Source organism: Perognathus longimembris, chromosome 1, assembly GCF_023159225.1.
Source record: "Perognathus longimembris pacificus isolate PPM17 chromosome 1, ASM2315922v1, whole genome shotgun sequence".
NCBI classification, from domain to species: Eukaryota; Metazoa; Chordata; class Mammalia; order Rodentia; family Heteromyidae; genus Perognathus; species Perognathus longimembris.
This window is the reverse complement of record NC_063161.1, coordinates 2,579,176-2,604,015: the sequence shown is the minus strand read 5'-3', so window position 1 is coordinate 2,604,015 and position 24,840 is coordinate 2,579,176. Positions and strand designations below refer to the sequence as shown.

Here is a 24,840-nt window from a genome sequence, read left to right as displayed (position 1 = left end):
AGAGTTCACTCTGTATGATACTGTGGGGAACCATATTCTGTGCACACGCGTGTGTATGTGGTGTGTAAGTGAAGTTCTAGATCTTGTGATCTAAATGGTGTTGTTGATAAAGATAGGATTATTTTACAGATTAATCTTTTATTTAATAATGTAACAGGTTGGCATTTTCAGAGAGGGTGACTTAAACCATCCTTAAAGTCTTTCTATGATGGAAGATGGTGAGATTATTTTAAATTAAACGTTAGATTTTTACATTTTGTCATTTCACACTCTGTGGTGGTTTTCTAGGGATTGCTGATCTGCTCTGGGCTGTAAGAATGACTTCTCTGTTTCATTCAGGTTCCTGTGTGTTAGCTTGCACACCGTGTTGATGTCCCCGACACTCTTGAGTGCTCGTACCTTTTTCAACCTGGTCCTTCTGGGTAGTAGGAGAGGGCCTAGGTGCAGGTGGGAGGGCCTGGACGCAGTGGAGAGGGCTTGAGTACAGGGAAGAGGGTCTGGGTGCAGGGGAGAAGGCCTTTGTATTTGTGTGCTTGTAGTGTCCTCTCCCGTGTGTGTGTGTGTGATGGTGGTGTCCTCTCCCGTGTGTGTGTGTGATGGTGGTGTCCTCTCCCGTGTGTGTGTGTGTGTGATGGCGGTGTCCTCTCCCGTGTGTGTGTGTGTGTGTGTGTGTGTGTGTGTGATGGTGGTGTTCTCTCCCGTGTGTGTGTGTGATGGTGGTGTCCTCTCCCGTGGGTGTGTGTATGATGGTGGTGTCCTCTCCCATGTGTATATGTGTGTGTGTGATGGCGGTGTCCTCTCCCGTGTGTGTGTGTGTGTGTGTGTGTGTGTGATGGTGGTGTTCTCTCCCGTGTGTGTGTGTGATGGTGGTGTCCTCTCCCGTGGGTGTTTGTGTGATGGTGGTGTCCTCTCCCGTGTGTGTGTGATGGTGGTGTCCTCTCCTGTGTGTGTGTGTGTGAGATGGTGGTGTCCTCTCCCGTGTGTGTGTGTGATGGTGGTGTCCTCTCCCGTGTGTGTGTGTGTGTGATGGCGGTGTCCTCTCCCGTGTGTGTGTGTGTGTGTGTGTGTGTGTGTGTGATGGTGGTGTTCTCTCCCGTGTGTGTGTGTGATGGTGGTGTCCTCTCCCGTGGGTGTGTGTATGATGGTGGTGTCCTCTCCCATGTGTATATGTGTGTGTGTGATGGCGGTGTCCTCTCCCGTGTGTGTGTGTGTGTGTGTGTGTGTGTGATGGTGGTGTTCTCTCCCGTGTGTGTGTGTGATGGTGGTGTCCTCTCCCGTGGGTGTTTGTGTGATGGTGGTGTCCTCTCCCGTGTGTGTGTGATGGTGGTGTCCTCTCCTGTGTGTGTGTGTGTGAGATGGTGGTGTCCTCTCCCGTGTGTGTGTGTGATGGTGGTGTCCTCTCCCGTGTGTGTGTGTGTGTGATGGCGGTGTCCTCTCCCGTGTGTGTGTGTGTGTGTGTGTGTGTGTGTGATGGTGGTGTTCTCTCCCATGTGTGTGTGTGATGGTGGTGTCCTCTCCCGTGGGTGTGTGTATGATGGTGGTGTCCTCTCCCATGTGTATATGTGTGTGTGTGATGGCGGTGTCCTCTCCCGTGTGTGTGTGTGTGTGTGTGTGTGTGTGTGTGATGGTGGTGTTCTCTCCCGTGTGTGTGTGTGATGGTGGTGTCCTCTCCCGTGGGTGTTTGTGTGATGGTGGTGTCCTCTCCTGTGTGTGTGTGATGGTGGTGTCCTCTCCTGTGTGTGTGTGTGTGAGATGGTGGTGTCCTCTCCTGTGTGGTGTTCGTGTGATTGTGGTGGCTTCTCCCGTGGGTGTTTGTGTGATGGTGGTGTCCTCTCCCGTGGGTGTTTGTGTGATGGTGGTGTCCTCTCCTGTGTGTGCTTGTGTGATAGCGGTGTTCTCTCCCGTGTGTGTGTGTGTGTGTGTGTGATGGTGGTGTCCTCTCCCATGTGTATATGTGTGTGTATTGGTGGTGTCCTCTCCCGTGTGTGTGTGTGTGTGTGTGTGTGTGTGTGATGGCAGTGTCCTCTCCCGTGTGTGTGTGTGTGTGTGATGGCGGTGTTCTCTCCCGTGTGTGTGTGTGTGATGGTGGTGTCCTCTCCCATGTGTATATGTGTGTGTAATGGTGGTGTCCTCTCCCGTGTGTGTGTGTGTGTGTGATGGTGGTGTCCTCTCCCGTGTATGTGTGTGTGTGATGGTGGTGTCCTCTCCCGTGTGTGTGTTTGTGTGATGGTGGTGTCCTCTCCCGTGTGTGTGTTTGTGTGATGGTGGTGTCCTCTCCCGTGTGTGTGTGTGATGGCGGTGTTCTCTCCCGTGTGTGTGTGTGTGTGTGTGTGTGTGATGGTGGTGTCCTCTCCCGTGGGTGTTTGTGTGATGGTGGTGTCCTCTCCCGTGTGTGTGATGGTGGTGTCCTCTCCTGTGTATGTGTGTTTGTGTGATGGTGGTGTCTTCTCCCGTGTGTGTGTGTGATGGTGGTGTCCTCTCCCGTGTGTGTGTGTGTGTGTGTGATGGTGGTGTCCTCTCCTGTATGTGTGTGTGTGTATTTGTATGATGGTAGTGTGTGTTTGTATGATACCTATTTAGAGAGCCAAACCCTACTCAGTCGTGGATGCTCGCACTCCAGGCCACTCGGCTTCTCTCTAAGGAGGCTGGATGCCCCCCATACCAGGGGCCATCTTCACCTTGGACATTCTCCTTCCTTTCCCACATGTTTGGTGGGAAGTGTGTATACATGGGAGTCAGATGGTTTTGAGTTATAGTCGTCCTGGCTGGTGGCCCTATGGGCCCTTGATTCTGAGCACACCCCACCCATGCCTTCTTCCTGGTCCTCATGGCCGATGGGGGAGCAGACCAGCTTGTACAGATGGAGAGGGAGACGTACCTGCTGAACTGGTCTGTTGTAGAGTCTAGGCCTTGTCCTCCTGACCATCAGCCCCTGTCCTCTGGGGATCCATGTACCGCCTCCTCTTGCCAGCCACCCCTGCTCCGAAGACATAGCCTAACAGCCCAGGGCTTCCGGAGTGCCACTCTTCTTGCTTCACCCAGTGTGGGTGGCTCCTGTCATGGCCAAGGCATATTTATCTCCTTCTAACAGTAAGGGCAATTCCGATTCTCTTGGCGTGTAGAAGACAAATTGGCACCAGGGTTCTCGGAGTTAAATGCCATTACTTCATTATGTTGAAGAGTAACAAATGGTCTGTTGTGAGGAATGACACCCTGAATAGGAGGCTGACATTTCCCTGGATAAAATAATAAGCCAGCTAAACAGACTAAGAAAAATCAAGGCTTCTGCCTTCTCTAGCAGTGCTTGTTTTCTGCAGGCTGGGCTGATAGTCCAGATGCGCCAGTGAACTTCGGAGAGGGCTGGGAGGGCTTCGTTCCCTGTTTACCCTTTATTATATCTGAGGAAATATCTCTGTGCTCGGGAGCCCTTCAAAGACAGGAGTCGATGGAAAGCACCTCGAGAGAAGTCCTCTGATTATGCGGTTGATTCAATTCCCTGAAATTGGAAAATAAAATCCAATCTGCCGGAGATCGGCGGGATGCGCATTGATTCTGCTGAGGCCATTTTCCCAGCGAGGGATGGTGTGACGAGGAGACTGTGCGCAGCACGTGGGTGGCCTGGCCCTTCTAGGAAGGCCTAGTTGGAAGGCACATATCTGGCGGGGCCAGACTGCCCTGTTTCCCCCCCGGTCACTGTCTTGGGAGTACTTTGGGACCTAGTTTCTGCAGCTGTGGCCTGTTGGAGATAAGGTCCCTTCCTCTCAACCTCAGCAGGCCTGAGTAATTGGGAGACAGGGCCTTTCCTGTGACGTCTCCGTGGAGGCTTCTTCAGAAGGAGGCTCCTGGGCCTGCAGAGTTCTGCGGCCTGGCCCTTTGCAGGACAGGGCTTGCTGAGCACACTGGTCTCCGTATGGCAACAAGAGCCTCCAAGCCCCTCGGGGCAGTGGGGACAGAGCTGCTAGAGAGTTGGTGTCATCCTCGCCCTCTGTCCAGGCGCGGGCCCGAACACGCTGGGTGAGGCTGGGGCTCCGGGTAACTGACTCAGCTTCTGCTTTCCTGCCATCCAGGCTGCCATGGCACCCACCATGCGGTTCCCCCTTGCTCAAGCTTGTCCCTGGGCCAGTGAGGAAGGGTGAGCTGGTGGGATCGGTGGGTACTGACCTGCACTGGCAGAGCCGTGTTGGGTTCATGGCCATGTCTGGCATTGTGTTCGAGCTCTCAAGAACTGCACTGGAAGGCCCAGCTTGTTGGCTCCCAACCAAGGGATCCTGCTATGGAAATGCTCCTCCTCCTTTGGCTTTTGCTGTTGCTGTTTGTCCGTCGTGGGGCTTGAACTCAGGGCCTGGGTGCTGTCCCTCAGCTTTTTTGCCCAAGGCTAGTGCGCTACCACTTTGAGCCCCAGCACCACTTCTCTTCGTTATCTTTTTGATCTCTGTTGTGAACCAAGAGTCAGGGAGGCTGTGTGCTTGTCCTTGGCTGTGCCCTGGACTGTGCAGGTGCTGGTGAGAAGATGGTTGGGATGGTTAGGAGGGAGGGTGGGCCTCTGGGCCCGGGGGCGGGAGGGGGGGCAGCAGTTTCAGATGCAAGCAGACAGTGGGGCCCAGGCCTTCCAGGCTGTTGGATTTGTGGGCGCCACCATTTCTCTGCAGGCCTGTGGCTATCTGGGCACACGGTGGTGGCCATTGAGTTCTGATGGGGTTCAGGGAGCTGGTGTGGTGCCTGCCATTGAGGAACATTGGATAAGTGTTGATAGTCATCATTGCTACCAGCATTGTTGGGCTTCTCTTAAAACTTTCTAAATATATTCTGGGCTAAAATACTTATTAAATACTGTTTTTCTTGAGAAGATGCGTGTACATTTGCTTAAATAAAGTAAAATGGAAGAGAAAGCATAGGATTTTAAACATGTGTTACGCTGGATAAGAGCAGTCTTTGTGAACATTTATAATTGTAATTATTTGTCCAAATATCTGATAAGCCATTTCAATTAGGTATCTGTTTTGCACTAAGAAAATTTAAGTTAGCCGGGTGCTGGTGGCTCATGCCTAATCGTAGCTACGCAGGAGGCTGAGAGCTGAGGATCACCGTTCAAAGCCAGCCAGGGCAGGAAGTCTGTGAGACTCTTATCTCCAATGAACTACCAGAAAACCAGAAGTGACGCTGTGGCTCAAAGTGGTAGAATGCTAGCCTTGAACTGAAGAGCTCAGGGACAGTGCCCAGGCCCACAGTTCAAACCCTACAACTGACCCCCCCCCCAAAAAAAAAAAAGTTCTGTTTTTCTCATTAGATTTATTTTGAAAATCATGTTTAAGTTTGCATTCATTTGTAGTATGGGAGGGTCCATTGGGATAGTTTCATGAACAAATCTACCCCTCTACTCACCTCCACTCATTAGTTTTTCTGTATTTTCAGAAGAAATTACTTAGAACACCATTGTCAGTTACTCCTTTGAAGCACTTTGTGTTACTTCTTTCTGGGGTATTTTTTCGTAGTGTTAAAATACTTACCTTTTGCAGTCTGAGAAACACACACCTTGGAGACAGGGTTTTAGAGGAATTATTACTTAATAAATACACAGCTGTGTACGAAAGAGATGTCTTAAAGTCTGTTGCAGAAACTTTCAGATCTCTGTTAGGAATAAATAATGCATTCTGGGTTCTCTCATTAGAATGCAAAACGTCTGAGCAGCAATAATTTATAATGTATTAATTATGTTAATTGATTGGAGAAGACTCAGAATATTAATTATCTGCAGCCAATTAGGTTTTGAAATTGAGAGCCATTAAGTGACGGGGCGTGGGACTGCACGCCGGCTCGGCTCGCGCGTCTTGTTTACGTGGTGTGGCTGATTGCGCCTTGTCTCTTCCATGCCCGGTGCGGAGCAGAGGAGGAGGACGTGGACAGGGTCGACGTCGCCAGCGTGCCCGCGGACGTGCTGCGCAACATCGAGGCCGACACCTACTGGTGCATGAGCAAGCTTCTGGACGGCATTCAGGTGAGCCCGTGGCGGCCCAGCTCAGCCCCCGCCACCCCCAGCCAGGCCCGCCAGGCCCGGCGCACCTCCCGGGGCCTCCCTTGGGGCGTCCGAAGCAGCCTGTGCCCCTCGGGGTGCCGTTGTGCTCCTTGGTCTGGCCGCCGTCCTGGTGACCCCCAGGCTCTGGTCTCCCCCGCAGTCATCAGCACCGCTTGGGCAGGGACCACGAGTCAAGTGCTCAAGCGTGGCACACTGCTCAGAGGGCTCTGCCCCTTGAAGGCCCTGCGTCCCGCTGCAGCTCCCGTCTGTAACTCTCAGCCTGTCAGCAGTGGCCCTTGGCTCTGCCAGCCGTGGCCCGTGGCTCTAAGCAATTGGAGCACCCAGCAGTGGCCCGTGCCGTGGGAAACCCCATTTGCTGTAAATGGTGGGGGTGGGAGGCTGTCGGGGTCTCAGCACCCCCACGCTCTCCCGACGTGCAGGAGAGACGGGGAAGGCACGCCCCGACCGGGGCGGGCCAAGAAAGGAGAAGGGTCGGCAGGCCGCCCACACCCAGCCCTCCCTCACCGGAGGACAATCAGATGGCCTGGGAGTCAAGTCTGCGCAAGATCTCATTTATTGGGGAAGTGCGTGCCACTAATATAAGGCACAGGAGCCAATCAGGTCTAAGATCGGCAGGAAGGGGAGGGATGAGCTGTCCATCAAGGGCAGAAGAGCCGGGGCGTCACCGCCCACAGAACCGCCTCCGGGTTATCACCAAAGACACTTGCAGCAGCTGTGCGTTGTTGTTGGGCGCCGCCATCTTAGCCACACGTGGCCCCAAGACTGAGAAACAGGCGGGGCCGGCTCGGTGACTTCCAGGTGTGCCCCACAGGAGGCGTCTTGTGCAGGCCCTGGGAGGTTCCTGGTCGGCGGGTGGATTAGGAGCGAGGCTGAGGTAGATGGAGCAGCCCGTCAGTGCGGTATGGAATGACCCAGGTTCCTTGAGTGAGGAGACAGGCTACCCTCCGCTGGCCCCGCCCCGCCCAGCCCTCCTCACGCCAGCCGAACCATTCTCAGCTCAGCCGTGGGACCAGACGCGCGCGAAAGAAGGCGTCTAGAAAAGGCAGTCTAAAGACTTAGACCCGGGCTCAGTTTGAGTAAGTTAGCCAAAGTTGCCCTGGGTAACACTGGATTTGCACTGCCTTTGATTACTGAGGTGTGGGCAAGGAGATGTGGAAATCCCTTCCTGCAGCCGAAGCACGGACACCTCCACAGTCACGCATCCAGAGGTCCTCCTGGATTTCTTTATTTCTTATTAAAAAATGTGCCCCCTAGAGACGTTTTATCTAGAGCATTAGTTTGTCACTTTTTCCTTTCTTAATATTTTCTCTTTTTTTATTGATTAAATTTTGTTGACAAGGTGTTGTGCAAAAGGGGTACAGTTACATAATAAAACAGTGAGTACATTTCTTGTGCTATCTTACACCCTCGTTTTTCTTTCCCTTCCCTAGATCAGGTAGGCATATATACAATATCCAGTGTACCAAAATCATAGACAGTAACCACGTAGTGTACACCAAAGGAATTTCACCTAGAACTTTAAATGTAACGTCAGCAATAGAATCCTCCTGTGTCCTTCTCTTGGAGTTGTTTTTGCTTATACATAATGTAAGGTCGCTGACCCAAACCTGTGGAAATACCATTTGAAAAGAAGTTTTTTGTTTCACAGACCTTGTCTCTACTCCCCTCCCCCCCAGTCATATATCAAGGAGACCAGAGACCATGCACCTTTGTTCTCTGTGTTCTAGGCTTCTCTTGCCCTACATTATTTGTTCAAGTTCTGACCATTTCCCTGCGAATGCCAATATGTTATCATTTCTTTCTTTTTTTGCCAATCCTGGGGCTTGGACTCAGCCTGAGCACTGTCCCTGGCTTCTTTTTGCTCAAGGCTAGCATGAGTCACAGTGCCACTCCTGGCCTTTTTGATATATGTGGTGCTGAGGAATCGAACCCAGGGCTTCATGTATACGAGGCAAGCACTTTTGCCACTAGGCCATATTCCCAGCTCCTATTTTATCATTTCTTTTTTTTTTTAAATTATCAAACTGATGTACAGAGAGGTTACAGTTTCATACGTTAGGCATTGGATACATTTCTTGTACTGTTTGTTACCTCGTCCCTCATTCCCCTGATTTCTAATCACTGTGTTCTCTCTCTTTTTTCGTCAGTTGAGGAACTTGAACTCTGGGCATGGGCGCTATCCTTTGGCTCAAGGCTGGTGCTCTGCCACTTGAGCTACAGTACCACTTCCCGTTTTCTGTGATTAATTGGAAATAAGAGTCTCAGGGACTTTTCTGTTCAGGCTGGCTTTGAACTGCCATCCTCAGATCTCAGCCTTCTGAGTAGTATTGCAGACATGAGCCATTAATGCCAGAATATTTTCATTATCTATTCTCTTTCCCGGAACTTAAAGCTTTTCCTGCCTTAGAAAGGAATTCAATTGTAATGTAAACCTTTACACATTTCCAATGTCACTTCTCTGATAAAGAGTGATGGAGCGTGTGTCATTTAAATACAAGATTATCTGGCTTCTGTTTGTAAATAAGATCAGCTGTACAAGGAGATCGATGGGGCTATTCATTTTTTACCTGCGCATGTTGTCTAGGGAAGTGGTTTATTGACAGGACAGACATGTGTGTTTACAGCATGTCGCGTTCCAGTGGTAGCAGTGTGTCTGTCTCTTACCGGGTACAGCTGGGGCTGAGGGGTGTCAATTCCACCATTGTAGGACCTTGGCTCTGGCCACCCCAGCAGACCCCTCCTGGGGTCGGCTCTTGTGAATGCAGGAACCATTGCCATTTGAGGCTCAGATGGGCACGAGTATACCAGCGGGTTCAAAGTCCAGGCTCAGGTGGATCAGTGTGTCTGGCCCTGCTGCTTCCGTCCCTGAGTTCCCTTCCTGTTTCTGATCTCAGTTCCCTCAGCTCCAATCTCCCTTTCCTTCCTGTCATTGCCTGGTTGAAAGTCCTCATTTGTCTGCTGTGGTTTTGTTGTGTGTGTAAGGGCTGACCTGAAAACTGGAGTAACTAAATATAAGTTTTAGTGTTAAAATTATAACAGCTCCTAACCCCTGGTGATGACTCCATGATAGAGGGCTGCACCCCCACCCGGGAGACTGGTTTCTTATAGTTTGACATTTAAAAATGTAGGGAGCACTTGTTCACCTCTATACCTAGGTAACAACCATGGTAACAGACAGAAAAAAAAATGATAATAGTCATAGACTATAGAAATAACCGTAATAGTAGTAGAAATGCCATGGTAACTATTGGGTTGGTTTTCTTATGATTGAGTACTGGATTGTTTTAGCCCGCTCAAGCTTGCTTAGTGGTAATGGGAAAACACGGTTGCAATTGTTAAAATAAAGTTGGTACTAGGTCACCCTGACCGCATATTCTGCTTCTGTTCACGGCTTGCTTAACCCATTTGTGACTTGCTCTACCCCCTGCACTAAACCCCCTGCATCAGTGCTACATGACCACCTGTTGTCAATTCCTGATATCGAGGCCAGTTCCCGTTATCAAAGCCAAAATACATAACTGAAAGGGTAGATGGCCAATAGAAATAGGACAAGACTTGCTTGCTCAATGCCATCCAATCAAGTATCTGCCAAGTTGGAAATACCCTGCCCCTGTTGTCATCACAATAAAAACCCTGCCTATGGGAGGGTCGGGGCTCTCAATCCAGGTCTGCTCCGTCGTCTGTGATGCTTGGGAGTCCAGGCTCGAGCTTGCAATAAAGACTCTCGTGCGTTTGCATCGGTATCGGCTCCTTGGTGGTCTTTGGGGACCGGAATTCTGGCCTAACGTGTAGAGTCTCAGCCAGACTTGTTTCTCGTGGTGTGCTGATGAGCGAGCGTGCCGTCGCAGAGAGGTTTCAGCGGCCAGTGGCACAGAGCCCAGCTGTGTGCCAGCTCTCCCTCAGGCGCGGACTCACAGAGGCCTTCTGGGGCCCGCAGGTCACCCGTGGTCCGTGGTCCGTAGAGACTGTGGAGACCCAGACAGGGAGCCAGCTGTGTCTCCTAAGTTTGAGATTCTTTTCCACCAGGTTTCAGTAATTAGTTGGTTCGCTTTTGTCAGTTTGGTGAGATTGTGGTGAGCACCCGCCTGCCTGCCGGTGTCGGGGCCCTCACAGCTTGCTGTATGTGAGCAGTGGCCAGGGGCTTGGGTGCTCCTGCCCTGAAGGTGCGCGGCAAGCGGCTGTGGTCCTCGCAAGTCCAGGGCTGCCCCGGGGAACGATCGTGGGCTGCTGCGTGGCAGCAGAGCCCAGCAGAGCCCACAGCTTTGGCCTCAGGACCTCTGGACATCCTTACCCGTTATTGGCAAGTCCAAAGAGATGTCATTTATGTCGGCTAGTTCTTTTGATGTGTGCTGTATTAGACGCTCAAACAAAATTTTTTATTTTAAAATAATAATGGCAGGAGTTTGGAGATGTAGCGCAGTGCTAGGGCACTTGATTAACATGCATGGGGCCCTGGATTCCATCCTCCTACCATGAACGGAAACAGTGACAAACTTACTGTAGTCAACTGTAAGTAACGTTTTAAAATAATACTCTCCACAACAAAATATCTAGTGATAAGGAAAGCGTTCTTTTACATTTTTCAAATTTCCTTTATATCTAACTTGATAGAAGGCAGCAGAACTCTCTGCTGCTTGTACAATCAGTTTATTGTAATTTTTTGAGGTATTTGAAGGAAGTTCAGCCTTGTATGAATATGGGTGAAAAGGGAGCATTTTTATCGCTTTTTCAGATAACTGTAAATTTTTTTCTTTAATGTTATAACCCCACAAAGGCGAGGGTTAGCTGCAGTGTGATCTCTGAGTTCATGTCAGGGAACGCTTTGTACCTGCTTACACTGAGCTCTGTGGCTGGTCTGGCCCTTTGCATGGATCTTTTACCCCTGCTTGGCTCTGCAACATCATGCATTAGTCATTTGGAAAACATTAGATGGCAGAAGTATGGTGACATTTTCAGTGTCCACAATTATACTGTATCAAAAGAGTCACATGGGTCTGCATCACCACCATCTCATGAAGACGCTTAAACTGGGGTGAATAAAAGCCTTCCAAAATTGGCTTCCAAAGTTGGCTTCATAGATCAAATACTGTCACTAGCAACACACATAATCTGTTGTTGTCCTTGAAGTGACAGGCAAGCTGTTGCCTTTTGAGAAAATGTCACCAGAGACTCCGGCTGAGTTTGCTTCACAGTCTTTCAAGCACAAATGCTGCTCCTTGAAGCAGGTGTCCAGTGGAGCCCACCGCAGCCCAACCACAGCAGGAGTTCCCCCTCCGGGCCGCTCCACACCGGAAGGCTGAGATCGACCCCGCTAAGAAAGTTAGGCTCCACTGGAATGCAGTGGTGACGTTTCCGTTTCGCCCAGGGCATCCTTACATGATGCTGCCTTTTGTTTTGAGCCACGCAGTGTGAGGGGTGTGGTAGCACCGCCTGGCTCCTGGCCTGCCCACCCTCGGCCTCCGCTCACCCTCTGCGTGCCCTCTGTGCAGATGTCCAGGCAGTGAAAGAAGGCAGTTGTGTCTCACTATTGTTGGGCGAACATCAGTCACACCAGCCACTCAAAAGGGTCTCAGGGGGCTGGGGATATAGCCTAGTGGCAAGAGTGCCTGCCTCGGATACACGAGGCCCTAGGTTCGATTCCCCAGCACCACATATACAGAAAACGGCCAGAAGCGGAGCTGTGGCTCAAGTGGCAGAGTGCTAGCCTTGAGCGGGAAGAAGCCAGGGACGGTGCTCAGGCCCTGAGTCCAAGGCCCAGGATTGGCAAAAAAAAAAAAAAAAAAAAAAAAAAAAAAGGGTCTCAGGGACCACAGTGGTTGACCGTCCAGCTTTGTTGAGGACTTCTGCCTAGAAAAATGCTCTCTCAACTCAAGGGTGTAGTATTCTCTTGGGAGAGTTCTCCAAAGTTGAGCTCAGAGGGCAGATTGTGAATGGGGAGCGAGCGTGTCAAGACAAGACACCAGCTGTCACTGTCGTTGGGGGACAGGGGCCTAGACCAGTGACCTGAGGGGCTGAGGACGCCAGGGCTCAAGTGTGAAGGAGGATGGAGCACTTTACCGTCACCAAGGAGACACTGAAAGGTGATTTTTCTTTCTTTCTTTTTTTTTTTTGTTCTTATAAAGGTGATGTCCAAAGGGGGTTACCTTTTCCTATGTCAGCTAATGACTTTTTTTTTTTTGGACAGTGTCATCCCTTCCTGAAAGTTTTAAAAAAGTGAAACATCTTTTGGCAACGACAACTAGTCATTGAAATTTGTAACTCAGGAGAAACAACAGAAAAGAGAGTTAAGAGAAGCCCCCCCACCCCCCCACGACCCTCCCTGAGAAAATTGCTGACTCCGCAGCACAGAGGAGCTGAACGCTGAGTTATACCATGGAAAGGACAGACTCAGAATGAGCAAATATCAAAAGACAGTACTGATAAGATTATGGCTGAGAGTTTTGCTTAACATTGTTACTTACATCCAGTACACAAAACAAATATCGAAATGGATAAATGAGAACAAAATCTCAGAGAGGCATGCTGTAGGAGCCACTGAATGGGAGAGATAAGAGAATCTCAGAGAGAGGTGGGCAGTGACCTGCAAATGAACAATGAAGGCTCTAGATGAGGAATGTGGAGCTGTAGTTCAGTGTCCTGAGGAAAAATAACCGCCACGTTGGATTGGATCTAGAACCAGAACCAGCTCTCTGTGACGTGTAGGATACTCACCCGGCGTCCAGCAGTACAGACAGCCTGGAGAAAGGGCTGGAGGAAGGCAGAGCCACGCATGGGCACGGCAGGTCAGAAGCCGAGTCCACCAGCGCAGCCCTCGGGGGCGACGCATCGCTAGGCGGGGGCCTTGGCTGTGTGCCTGTGGAGCCGGTCCCTGGAGCAGCGGGGGGGGGGGGGGGGGGGAGGGCAGGGCTGAGGGGAGGGCTGGAGCAGTCTGATGGTGTTCCCAGCGGGCCTCTGAGGCGCTGCCGGGTGTGGCTGGATTTGGGCCCGGAGACTCTGGCTCCTGTTCCCCTGCCTCTCAGTGAGTAATGAGTAGGTCAACCAGGTGGGGAGTTGTAAGTTGAGGGCTGGGCTTGGCGTTGCGCAGCTGTAGCCCCGGCTCCGGGGAGTGGGAGTGGGAGGTCGGCAAGCTCTCTGTAGGCCTTGTCAGTCCCTCAGGGGCGAGGGGGGCAGCTGAGGACCAGGAAACGCCTGGGGTGCTTTTTGGTGGTTGCCATAACTAGAGGATCCCAGTGTCATTTACTTGACTGGGATCCGGCCGTTTGCAGGCTGTCCTGCCCAGGCCCGAGCCTTACAGCGCCGTGCACCGTACGGCAAGGCGAGAGAATTGCCTGGCCTTGGCCGCCGGGCACTGGCGTGCAGACGGCGTGGGAACGACCCCGTGGTTCCCGAGGCGCGGCGGGCGGTCCGCAGCGGGCGGGGCAGTGCACGGTTGTGGGGCTGAGGCAGGCGGGGGGCGGGGGGGGGGTTGCAGGACTCACGTCTTGAGCTACTCGCGCTACCTCTTTCCCTCCTCAGCTGTGAGTAGATTCAGCAGCATTGAACGTGGGGAAAGACTTCATCGCGTTCTGCCCTTGGCTCCCTTTCTGCTTGGTGTCCTTGCCACTCTTCTCAGTGCCCCTCTTCCGGCCTTGTCCCGGGGCCCCGGGGGCTCAGGCTGCCTGCTGTGTGTGGGGGACTTGACGGGGCTGCAGCTTTCGGGGCGTCCAGAGCGCGAGGGCCTCAGGAGCAGAGCCATTTTGTTCCACTCAAGTACACAGCAGGCGCCAGCCAAGGATTTACTTACAGAAAAGTGGGTGAGGGATTCTTTCCTCCGGCAGGGTCTCAGACTGTGTCTGCGTCCTAGCTTGCCTCTGGGGGGTCGTTTTTGGTGTGGAGTGCAAAGGTACATTTGAGCCAGTTCACGTAGACCTCAGGCCCGGCTGGTGTGAGCCCCTCGCTGACCCCAGGCCCGGGAGGCCGGCTGGTGTGAGCCCCTCACTGACCCCAGGCCTGGGAAGCCGGCAGGCCAGCTGGTGTGAGCCCCTCGCTGACCCCAGGCCCGGGAGGCCGGCTGGTGTGAGCCCCTCGCTGACCCCAGGCCCGGGAGGCCGGCTGGTGTGAGCCCCTCGCTGACCCCAGGCCCGGCAGGCCGGCTGGTGTGAGCCCCTCGCTGACCCCAGGCCCGGCAGGCCGGTGGGTGTGAGCCCCTCGCTGACCCCAGGCCCGGGAGGCCGGCTGGTGTGAGCCCCTCGCTGACCCCAGGCCCGGCAGGCCGGCTGGTGTGAGCCCCTCGCTGACCCCAGGCCCGGGAGGCTGGTGTGAGCCCCTCGCTGACCCCAGGCCCGGGAGGCTGGTGTGAGCCCCTCGCTAACCCCAGGCCCGGGAGGCCGGCGGGTGTGAGCCCCTCGCTGACCCCAGGCCCGGCAGGCCGGCTGGTGTGAGCCCCTGGCAGACGCCGCCCTTCCTCTCCTTGCTCTAAAGGCGGGTTCAGCCGCAGCTGCCTGAGACCCTGTTCAGCTTCCAGGGGATTATTCTTGTGCACGCGCCACTGTGTTCGTTTCACTAAAAACCTCACGCCAGCGTTGTCGGGTAGCCATTGTGTCCTGAATCACGGCTGTCTACTCGCTCCCCTGAAGTCATCCCATTACTCTTGGATTCATTCCTTGGCAGGCTAGCGTCTTCCAGTAGGAAAGAACCGGTGCCTTTTATAATTAGTCATTTACATTTCCCTTCCTTGGGGGAGAAGTCGCCAGTCTAAGAAGTGGATGGAGGCCTGGGGATGCGGTAGGGGAAGTGGTTCTGCTGTCATGGAACTTACCGCTCCGAGGCCTGGACTGAGACTGGAGTAGACTGTATCTTGGTGTGGAGTGGCCCTGGGCTTCAGGGAACCTCCGGAGTGAGCTCAGGTGGCTAGACCTAGGAAAGTCCAACTCCTGGGAGCTGCCATCTGCCGCCTGAGCTCAGAGGAAAGAGGAAGCTATGTTTGGGAAGGAGGCCGGAGTAGCTTCCTCTGCCCATCTTTACCCCTTCCCTCTTTCTTTTTGCCCTCCCTCCTCCTCCCCCGCCCCTTCCAGAAGAGCACACAGGCCTGCCTCTCTTGCAAGGGAGGTCTTGTGGATGCAGGAGGGGCGATGTGAATGAAGCATCTGTCCACTTGGTGTGGGGAATTCAGACCCGACGCGTAGACTGTGGAGTCCTGCCTTGTGTGTGGAAGAGTCCGAGACATGTGACTTTAGAGCCTCAGTCAATAAAATGGAAGAGTCGTGACAACGTTTTAGAAAGGTTATTAAGCAGACAAGAATGTGTTAGTTACTGAGCTGCAGAAGAGTCATTAAGAATGAGTCATTGAGCAGCAAGCAATTTTAAAAAATGAAAATTAAAAATATTAATTTAAATAGCACTGAAAAAATAAAAATCCATATTATAACCTGACTGAATGGATTGTTCCTTTTGAGTACCGAGTTCTCTGCTGTGTGAATACATCAAAATTACTCTGTCCATCACCCTGCTGGTGGGAGCCGCGGCGTTTCTTCCCGGCTTTTGCTGTTGCGAAGGTTCTGGGGACATTGATGTACGTGGCCGGTCTTCTTGCTGGCCTTAGCTTGCTGAGTCATGGAGTAGGAGGATATTCAGTTTTTCTAGGAAACAGCCAGATCATATAATGTACCCAAGAGCCATCTATGTAAATTCTGAATGTTTTACCCATAAGAAGGAAATTCCACCAGCATTATCATTATATGTCCCTTGTGTTCTTCATTTATGCTTCATAATAATCCTTTGTCAGGATATTTTGAAAATATTTTCTCCCTGTCTGTGATTTACCAGTTCATTTTGTCTGTAGTATCTTCTGATAAGCAGATAATCTTAGTTTTATAAATCTAATCGACTTTTTTCTTTTGTGGTAATGATTTTCTATTGCCTTGGCTGACTTAGGATACCAGGGTCTGCTCTCTATGCTTTTGTTTTTTTAGAAGCTTTATAGTTTTAATTTCAGCTTGCAGACCTAGCCGGACTCACTCTTGTGTGTGCTAGGAGGAAGGCATTGGACTATTCCTACTGTGTAGATCTTCTGTGGAGAACACCATTTGTTGAACATAGTTTCACTCTGTTTCCAAATTGGATTGGTTTGGAACTTTAGCTGGAAATTAAATGAATGGATAAATGTGTGTCTATTTCTGGACTTGGTTTTTATCCACTAGGCAACTGAATATTTATACCAGTGCATATAGTCTTAATCACTGTAACATTTCTTGGAGGAGTTGTTCTTTTAAAAAATTGTTATGGAGATTTTGGTGCTTTATGATTTTATATGGCGTTTATTGCTATCCTGCCATTTCTTACCAAAAAAAAGTCTGCTGGGATTTTCAACGGAATTATATTGAGTATATATGCCACTTTCTCTAAAATTGGCCATATGAATTATACTGAGTCTTCTAATCTGTGAATATAGTATATTTAAAATTTTTATTTAGATATATCTTAATGTATCCTCATAGCCAGTCTTGTAGTTTCCAGTATATGGGCTTAGTTCATACTTCATTAGACATTTCTAATTTTGATTTTTTGCTATTTTACATGGTATTGCTTTTTAAATAGTACTGATACAAATAAAAAAAAAAAACACCTGATTTTGCAACCCAACATAGTAGCTTTCCAGCTACTATTGCTTCATGTCAAATTATCCCAACCTTTCTGACTTAAAGCAAGCATTTCTCTCTCTCCTGGCTTCTGTGGGTAAGAAGACATGGGTTCCACCGCCGTGTCTGGACTTGAGGCGGGGAGGCCTCAGAGACCGGCCCTGGTGGGCACCCGGGGGCTGGACCACCTGGAATTTCATTCGTGAGGTTGGCGCCTAGCCTTGGATAGTTCTAAAACTAGGACACTGGGTGGGACTGTCCCTCCACGGGGCTTATTATTCTCCAAGCATGGTGGCCTGTGACAGAGTTCCTGAGTGATAACTTGTGGTCCTCACGCTGTGCCTCAGAAATCAAGCCTTCTGTGCTCCTGGAGGGAAGCAGCCACAGGCCCGCCCAGATCCCACGCGGAGAACCTGGCCCCCATCTCTTGATGCCACCGAGCATGTGGAGCAGGGATCGCTGCGATTTCAAACTTCTTACAAACTGGGCTTTTTATTGGGTGCTTTAGGATCTCCTGTCAGCTTGAGCAAGGACGCTTTTGCTGGTTTCTTTGCGGTACACGTAGCTGTTATGAACTTACCCGGCTGTATTTATTGCCCAGTCAGGGACCTCCAGTGCAGTGTTGAGTAGACGTGGTAAGAACAGACATTTTTGCCACTTCCAGATATTGGGAAGGACGAAGCGTTTAGGCTTTCACTATCAAGTGTGATGTTACTGCTGGCCTTTTGTAGATACTGTTTTCTGGGGTGTTTGCTCAGAGTGCAAAGTGGGCAGACAAGGAGACTGTGTTTACTTAATAAGCACTCTGGCCTGTCAGGCCTGCTTGTCTGTTTGAGAAAACGCAGATACACACTGAAAGCCAGGGATGAGGGTATATTTTTAAATAGAGGATGAAGAGCAGAAAGACAGGACATAGTTTGCTGAGATTTTTTAAAAAGAGAAATAGGCTTTTTGTCATGCTGTTTCAACCTACTGAAATAAATTTTTTCTTATTTATTCTGTTAATTTAGTGAAAGTCATTGATTCATTTTTGAATGTTAAACCAACCTGTGTTACTGAGATAAACCAAACTTTGTGCTGAGGTAAATTGCATTTTGTAATTTTTAGTTTAAAAATAGAACCTTTTATGCCCTCCGGATTCTCCCAGGTCATGCCTAACTATATACAAATTTCTGTTCAAGACTAGGTTAGTCTTTGGCTTCCTTTTGTTCTAATGCCTTTTTGTTGTTGTTGTTTTGGTATTAAGGAAATGGTAGCTTCATGTAATGTCCTTTAACTTATGGAAATTTATATGACTAATATTTACATAATATTAGTATTATTTAATCTTTAAATGGTAGATAGCATCTAATAGTGAAGCCATCTTGGCCTGGAATTTTCTTCATAAGAAATGTGAATTCAGTTTTGCCCTTGTTATGTCAATCCATATTTTGCATTCTCTTGTCAGTTTGAAAATTTTTTCCTTTAAAACAATTTGACCACTTAAAACAGGGTATCTAGTTTATTGATTTACTCCTTATCACTTTGTTTTCCTTTAACTTATCTGTAAGTAGTTATCCAAAGAGGTTTTAAATCAACATGCCATTTAGTAAGTACAGTGCGCACCTTCCCTCATTCTCCTTCATGTGTCCCAGTCCTGCCCACTTCTCAGGTTACCTGGTTCTGTTTTCATATACGTGAAGATGGAATAGTATGGCTGTACTTGTCCACCCTTCCTTTCCTGTTCTAAGCATATCCATCCATCCATTCTATCTATCTATGCATATGTGCAAGCCAGCAATGGGGCTTGAACTCAAGGTTTCACGCTCTCACTTTGACTTTTTCATTCAAGGCTGGCACTCTACTACTGGAGCCATACCACTACCTCAAGATTTTTGCTGACTAATTGAAGATGAGTCTTATGAGCTTTTCTGCCCGTCTGGCTTCAGACTGCCATCCTTAGATCTCAGTCTCCTGAGTAGCTAGGATGACAGGTGTGAGCCACTGGCTCCTGGCTTAATGGGCATTTCTTGTAGCTGGCTTATATCCAACATTTGGATTCTCATCCTTTTTGTGTGTATTTTGTTTGGATGGACCTATGCAATATGTTCAATAATTACTTATGTGGTTGCAGTTTAGGTTACTTTTTCCATTTGTTCCATCTCTTCTTATGTCCATTTTCTTTGGTTGAATTAAGTATTTTCTTAAATTAACAGGCTATTATTTTTTTTGGAGCTGTTTCAGGTTTAGAAAAGAGTAAGCAGAAAACAAGGAGGCTTCCCAGTGCTCCTTTCCCTCCCCACATTACCATCTGCAGTGTGGCATGCTTGTTATGACCAGTAAGCCAACCCGGCACATTCCAGTCCAAGCCCACCGTTGGTCCTGGGTCTGGGGTGTACACTCTGTGGGTTTTGACAGACGTCTTAATGCCCTGTGTCCCACTGCAGTGTCATTGAAAGCTGTTTCACAGCACTGGGCCCCCATCCCCTGTATCTGTTTACTCCCTCCCTCCCAACCCTGGCCACCATGGATTTTTAAAAACTGTCTCTCTGGTTCTCTCTGGAGAATGCCACTCAGTTGGGCTCGTAGGGTAGGGCTGCTTTCCAGGCTGGCTTCTCTCACCCGTCTGGTCGGCTTCTCCACTTTGCTGCGTCTTCTCTCTACTGCTCCACACGCTCTGCACCTGTGTTGCGGCACAGATGGCTTGCAGTACTGCCTCACTACCTTTGCTGCTGGTTGGTCTGTGTCTGCCAACACACATGCAGCCTGTGGGAGGTGCTGGCGACCCTGCCTTAACCGGGGGGCATCCCTTGGTCCTAACCTCTGTCCCGAGACCACCTGTGGCTGTGGGAGCTTGGGGTAGGTAGGATGGGTTTGTCCCTTGGGGTGGGCACTGATGGAGGTTATTTTAGATACAGTCACTGGAGCCACCTGTGGGTGGGACACACCTTTAATCACAGCAGGTCAGCACAGGCCTAGTTCCAAGCCAGTGTAGGCTACCTGGAGAGACCCTGTGTCAACCCAAACCCAAACCATGGAGTAATTCTTTTGATACCCACAGTGCCCTTGTGAGGGGCTCTGCCATGTCCCTTTCACTGGTGAGGAGACAGAGGCTTGTGAAGGTTGCAGGCCGAAGCAGAGAGCTACGCCTGCTTCCTGTGTTGTCATGGTGGCTTTCTGCTCCGAGTGTGTCTCTGAGGGTCATGCCCAGGGCCCTGTCCTTGGCCTTGCCTTTCCCTCCTCTTCTCTGAGACTGCAGTGAAGACATTGAGGTATCAGTGTAACCAGAGCTTCTAAGCGTAGAGGGGCAGCTAATGTGATAGATGACATAATCAAGATTCACAATGAGTTCTGCTGCCCAGAATGCCAGATGAGAACCAATGAAATGAAGAAGCTAATAGGAATGAATGGAAAGTCCTGCATTCATGTTCAAAAAACCAGGCAGTGTCGGTGGGTGAGAAGCCATTGGGAGAGTCTGGGTCGGCGGTGTCTCCCGTGGGAAGCTCTTGTCACCGCTTTGTCTCGATTATGGTACTGTCTTGTGACCCCTGACCCCTCCCCTCGTGTCTCTTCTGTCACGTCTGCACTGGCAGCCCGGGGCTTTTTCACTATGGGACCTTCATAGCCATGGGGGTTCCCCATCCCCACCTCATTATCCTCTTCAGACAGCTTTGCCCTGGTCTTACCGTTAACTCCCTCAAGAGCCTCCAGCCTGGGGATGGCCCTCTCTTCCTCACGGGGCTTCTTCACCGCCCCTCAGGCCTCGCGGCCTTCATCTCTGGCCTGGGGTGTGTCCTGGTCCTTCAGTCCCCTGACCCCGCTCCCCGACACTTCCTGCCTGCCAGCGCAGCTCAGGTCCCGTGTCCCTACAGGGGTTCAGGCCAGGCCCCGCTCTGTGCTGTGCAGCGAGGTGCCCGGGTCGCGGCCGCCGCAGCCCACACCTGACACGACCAGCCTGGGGAGCATGTCTCGCCACCAGATGGCTGGCTCTGGGCAGGAGGCGCTCTGCATTGCTGCCGCCGTGTGTCAGGACCCAAGACCCACCCCTGGTTTGGGGGCCCCGGGACGCCGCGGATGATCACACTCAGGGCTGCGGTTCAGGGCGGCATCCGGATGCCGAGCAGGATCTGCGGGAACAGATAACGTGGAGAAAACCAGGCGCCATCACTGGAGGCCTCGCCAGGCCGCGCAGTTCCCCGCGGTGACTTGTGACAGCCTGCGTGCAGCTGGCGGGGGAGGGGGGAGGTCAGGGCTTGGGTGGCCCTGAGGCCGAGAGCATGAGCACTTCCGCCTGTCACACCCCAGTTCCCGGCTCCCGGGCGACCCGAGCCCTCCCGACACCCAGGTTCCCGCACGGCCGGGAGAACCGACCTTGCCCGCAGGCCTCTCCAAGGGCAGCCGGCAGGCCCGTGGCTGTAAGCGTTTGGCAGAGTATAGATGCGCAGGACTTACTTTTCTGGCACACAGCAGCATCTCGTAGTAAGTCCTGTTGGTGTGCAATGGTCAGGCACGAACTGTGGTGCTCCGTTGCATTAATGAGATTTGCTGATCAGTGGGTGGAAATTTTGAGCGGCCCGGCAGTAGCCTGCCTGGCTCCCCGTACTCCGCGCCAGCGGAGCCCCGATCAGGGGCCAGGGCCACAGGGTCCGAGGGGGAGTTTGGAAGGGCATCTCGTGTAAACCTGGGGAAATGGATGCCTAGGGGCACGTGGCATTGCAGAAAGCACCTTTGTGTGTGTGTGCGTGTGTGTGTTGTCAGAGGCAGGGCCGGGTCTGGGTGGGGACGGCAACTTAGGTTCCCACGTAGGAAGGGCGCTGTTGCTGGCTGGCCAGGGGCCGGCCTGGCCCCCGAGTCCCCGTCTGAGCTGCTGTCTGAGCTGCCAGCTCTGCAGATGTGGGCAGGCCCTGCAGCGGACCCGTGGGAGGCCGCAGCTCTGCCCAGAGCGCCTGTTCTGGGGAGCGGGGGGAGTCCTGTTGGGCGCGCCGAGGAGCAGTGGTACCGGCACGGGCGCCGGCACCGGCACCGGCAGGCATACCGCGCGCCTTCGCTCCAGGTGGGCCGCTCCGGTGCCGCTGCCCCGCGTCCCGGGTGCACGGCGCCCCCCTCAGCCCGGGGTCCCGCAGACGCCCGCCGCACCTGGGGCGTACCTCATGTCCGCAAGGCTGCAGATCCCGCTTGCTAGAATTGAGACGCCTCCCTGCCCTGGGGCGAGGGGGCGCCAGCCTCTCCCTCGCCCCGCCGCTGTTTCCCGAACCCCTGCCGTACGGGGGACCCCCTCCCGAGGGCCCCGCTCGTATCTCCCTGGAGCTGCGAGCAGTCCTGGAGGGAAGGGCGCGTCGCGGTCTCCCTTCACCAGAGGGGATGGCACTCGCCAGGCCACCCAGGTTCTGGGTGATAGGGCTGGTTCCCACCCCAGACCCCTTCCCTAAAGCCGGTCCTCGCTCCCGGGCTCCGCACGGCTCTCCCCGCCTCGGTAACGGGCGAGCTCTCCTCTCTGCAGTCTCTCGCTCACGTGCCCCTCCTTCCTCGTGGCTGCCTCGGGGCTCGTGGGACCCGGGGAGGCCTCCCCGGTGGGCTGGCCGCAGGCCGTGCCGGTGCCTTGCAGGGCGGTCCTTTGGGCAGATGGCCCCGCTCGGCGTGCTGCCCAGGCGGGTGGCCGTTACGTTGACACGCACATAGAGATGTCCCACTGAGTGTTCAGGAGACGCGGGCACTGCGGGCTCAGACCCGTGGGCTGGCTTCTCCAAGCGCCGCGCCCTGGCCATGCCCGACGGTGGTGTCCCGTCCCCCCGTGGCGTTCTCCAGGGAAGATCCAGCTGTTGGTGAGTTTGTTGGGTTATAAAATTACTGACCATTATAAAGTTATTTCAACTGCCTCTTTTCTCATGTGGACTATGTGTTTTTATTTTATATGAGTATAATACACATTATCATTTTTTCCCCCTTAGGACAACTACACCTTTGCCCAACCTGGGATTCAACTGAAAGTGAAGATGTTGGAGGAACTCGTGAGCCGGATTGATGGTACGCCTGCTTCCTAAGCAGCCCCTCTCAGGGGCAGGGGCAGGGGCAGGTGCAGGGGCAGGGCTAGGAGCAGGGGCAGGGACAGGGCTAGGAGCAGGGGCAAGGGTAGGGCTGGGGCAGGGGCCGGGCCCGGGCCCGGGAGGCAGTGAAGGTGTCCTGGCCCTGGGCACTGCAGTCCTTGCTGTTACCCAGCTGGTAGGCCTGGGCTGCTTGGCTTTGCGGCTTCTACCCCTCCTAGGCGGCCACAGATGAGGAGCTGCTCCCACCCTGCTTCTGCTCTAGCCAGGATTCAGGCAGGAGCTGACAGGAGGGTAATGAGCTTGCTTTTAGCAGGCAGCCCTCACTCCTGGGTGAGCAAGGGACCATCTCGCCTGGGCGACAGAGTGGTTGTTTATAGCTGTCCTTTGGCTTGCTCCCTGCCTGTGTACCTCATTTTGCCATCAAGGAGGTTAGAATAATTTCTCCATGGAATCCAATTAATTACCAAGTCTGGAAATAACATCTTCAATATTATAGAAAAATTATAGCGTGTGCTCGGGCAATTTTAGATTATGCTTTCATGTTTAAGTGGGGGCTTTGAAATACTTTTTACCTTCGTCCTTAAAATAATTCCCCTGCGATGTGCTGACTGTCATCTTGCAATAGCAGAGTTTAATTAAATGAAAGTTGAGAGATAATGCCTGCCCGTTCCGGGCATGGTCTCCTGATAGTTTGTTAAATTAATGCACAGAGCATTAACAGAGTGATAGCAAGCAGAACCCGGAGTGTATCTGAGACACCAGCCGGTCAGTGGTGAGCTGTTAGGACCAGGCCCGCTCTTTGATGATGAGTCCTAGGCAATGCTGGAGCAGCATTTTGCTGCATACACAGAAAACATGCACTCGGTTTAAAGTGCAGTGGTGGAGCGTGTCCCCTTTAGTGTGCCCCCTACACGTGTGCGTGTGTGTGTGGGGGTGTGGGGGCGTTCTGAGGGTGTCCTCCTACTTCCCAGCAGGAGTGAGTTGTTAAAGCAGTCATTACAGTAAAGCTCTGGCTGTGGGGAATGACTGAGTGACAGTATAAAATGGAGCCATGCAAATTATAAACTCTTCTCTTGTTCCTCGATTGAATCCGATTTCCAGCTCTCTGTCTAATGGTTATTACCTGATTTCCATATTATGAAGTCTTACCCAGTTCTTACAATGCGACTTTATTTGATTCAGTATTATATTTAGCTACTTTTCAATCTATCTGTTAAAATACGGCTTCTTTGCTTCTGTCGGTGTATTTGCGCACATGTATTCTTCTCGCACAGTCAGGTCTGGGTTGTTGTTTTTTTCTTTTTCCTGTGACCGGTTTCCCAAGTGCTCCCCATCTCACGTAGCTCTTTGAAATACGATTTGCAGTAGCTATGAATTCCGCGTTCTTGGCAGGTTCTTCTCCTCCCCCGGTGCCCCTTCGAAGGCGTGTTGTATGTTTTCTGGGCGCCCCGGAGGCTCTGGGCAGCCCTCGTTCACTCCAGCCCTGCAGCTGGGACTTGCTGGGGTTGGTTTTCTCTGGGCTGTGGTTCAGAAGGAAATGGATGCGCCTTTACTGGGTGATCGTTTAAAAGAGCGGCCACGGCACTGGAGGAGCCTGCTCTGGAAGCAGAGCTAAGCTGAGCATCCTTTTATGCGGGAGACCTGCAGTAGGGCGTTTCCATCCTGCGCGAGTCTACTCCAGCCATCAGTTCTTTGGAGCCCAGGAGAGCCTCTGGCGTAGTAGGCTAACTGTGTAAACTGTTTGTTCCTGCTCTTCTGACGCAGCTGTAGAGTATTAAAGAAAAAATGTGCGGCGCCTGGGCCCTGGTTGGGAGCCTCCTCCCTCGGCGCGCCCAGAGAAGGGCCAAGAACCTAGCTTCATAAGCCGCCCTCCTACCCCCACCACGGCTGGGAGAGGGAAGCTGTGGGCTTAGAACTTTTGCACAGACTGTAAAGATTTTATTAAGAGCAGGTTCTACTAGGAAGAACAAAATCACTTTTTTACTTAAGAATAAAACCTCCCTGTTTTATTTCTGCACTTTCAGGGAGGTCAGCATCTCCTCCGGCTGATGAAGGAGGCTTTATGGGCAGGTCCCGGAGGGGAGAGTTAGGCAGGGCGCATAACTTTGGAGTTCCAGCCGTCCAAGTGTGAGCACCTGCCCTCCAGGCTTGGCACAGAACAGAGACA

General features: G+C 51.9%; 1 protein-coding gene across 3 annotated transcripts in view; it reads left to right on the top strand.

Moving 5' to 3' along the window:
- Tbc1d22a (TBC1 domain family member 22A) overlaps nucleotides 1–24,840 on the top strand; it is a 267,451-nt gene that overhangs the window by 149,210 nt on the left and 93,401 nt on the right. For 2 of the 3 annotated variants that reach the window (XM_048353877.1, XM_048353871.1), the window contains exons 9-10: nucleotides 5,883–5,995; nucleotides 22,578–22,653. In XM_048353877.1, coding sequence (XP_048209834.1) covers nucleotides 5,883–5,995; nucleotides 22,578–22,653 — 189 coding nt within the window. The remainder of the gene's footprint in view (nucleotides 1–5,882; nucleotides 5,996–22,577; nucleotides 22,654–24,840) is intronic. The other variant, XM_048353885.1, reaches the window with a different exon arrangement.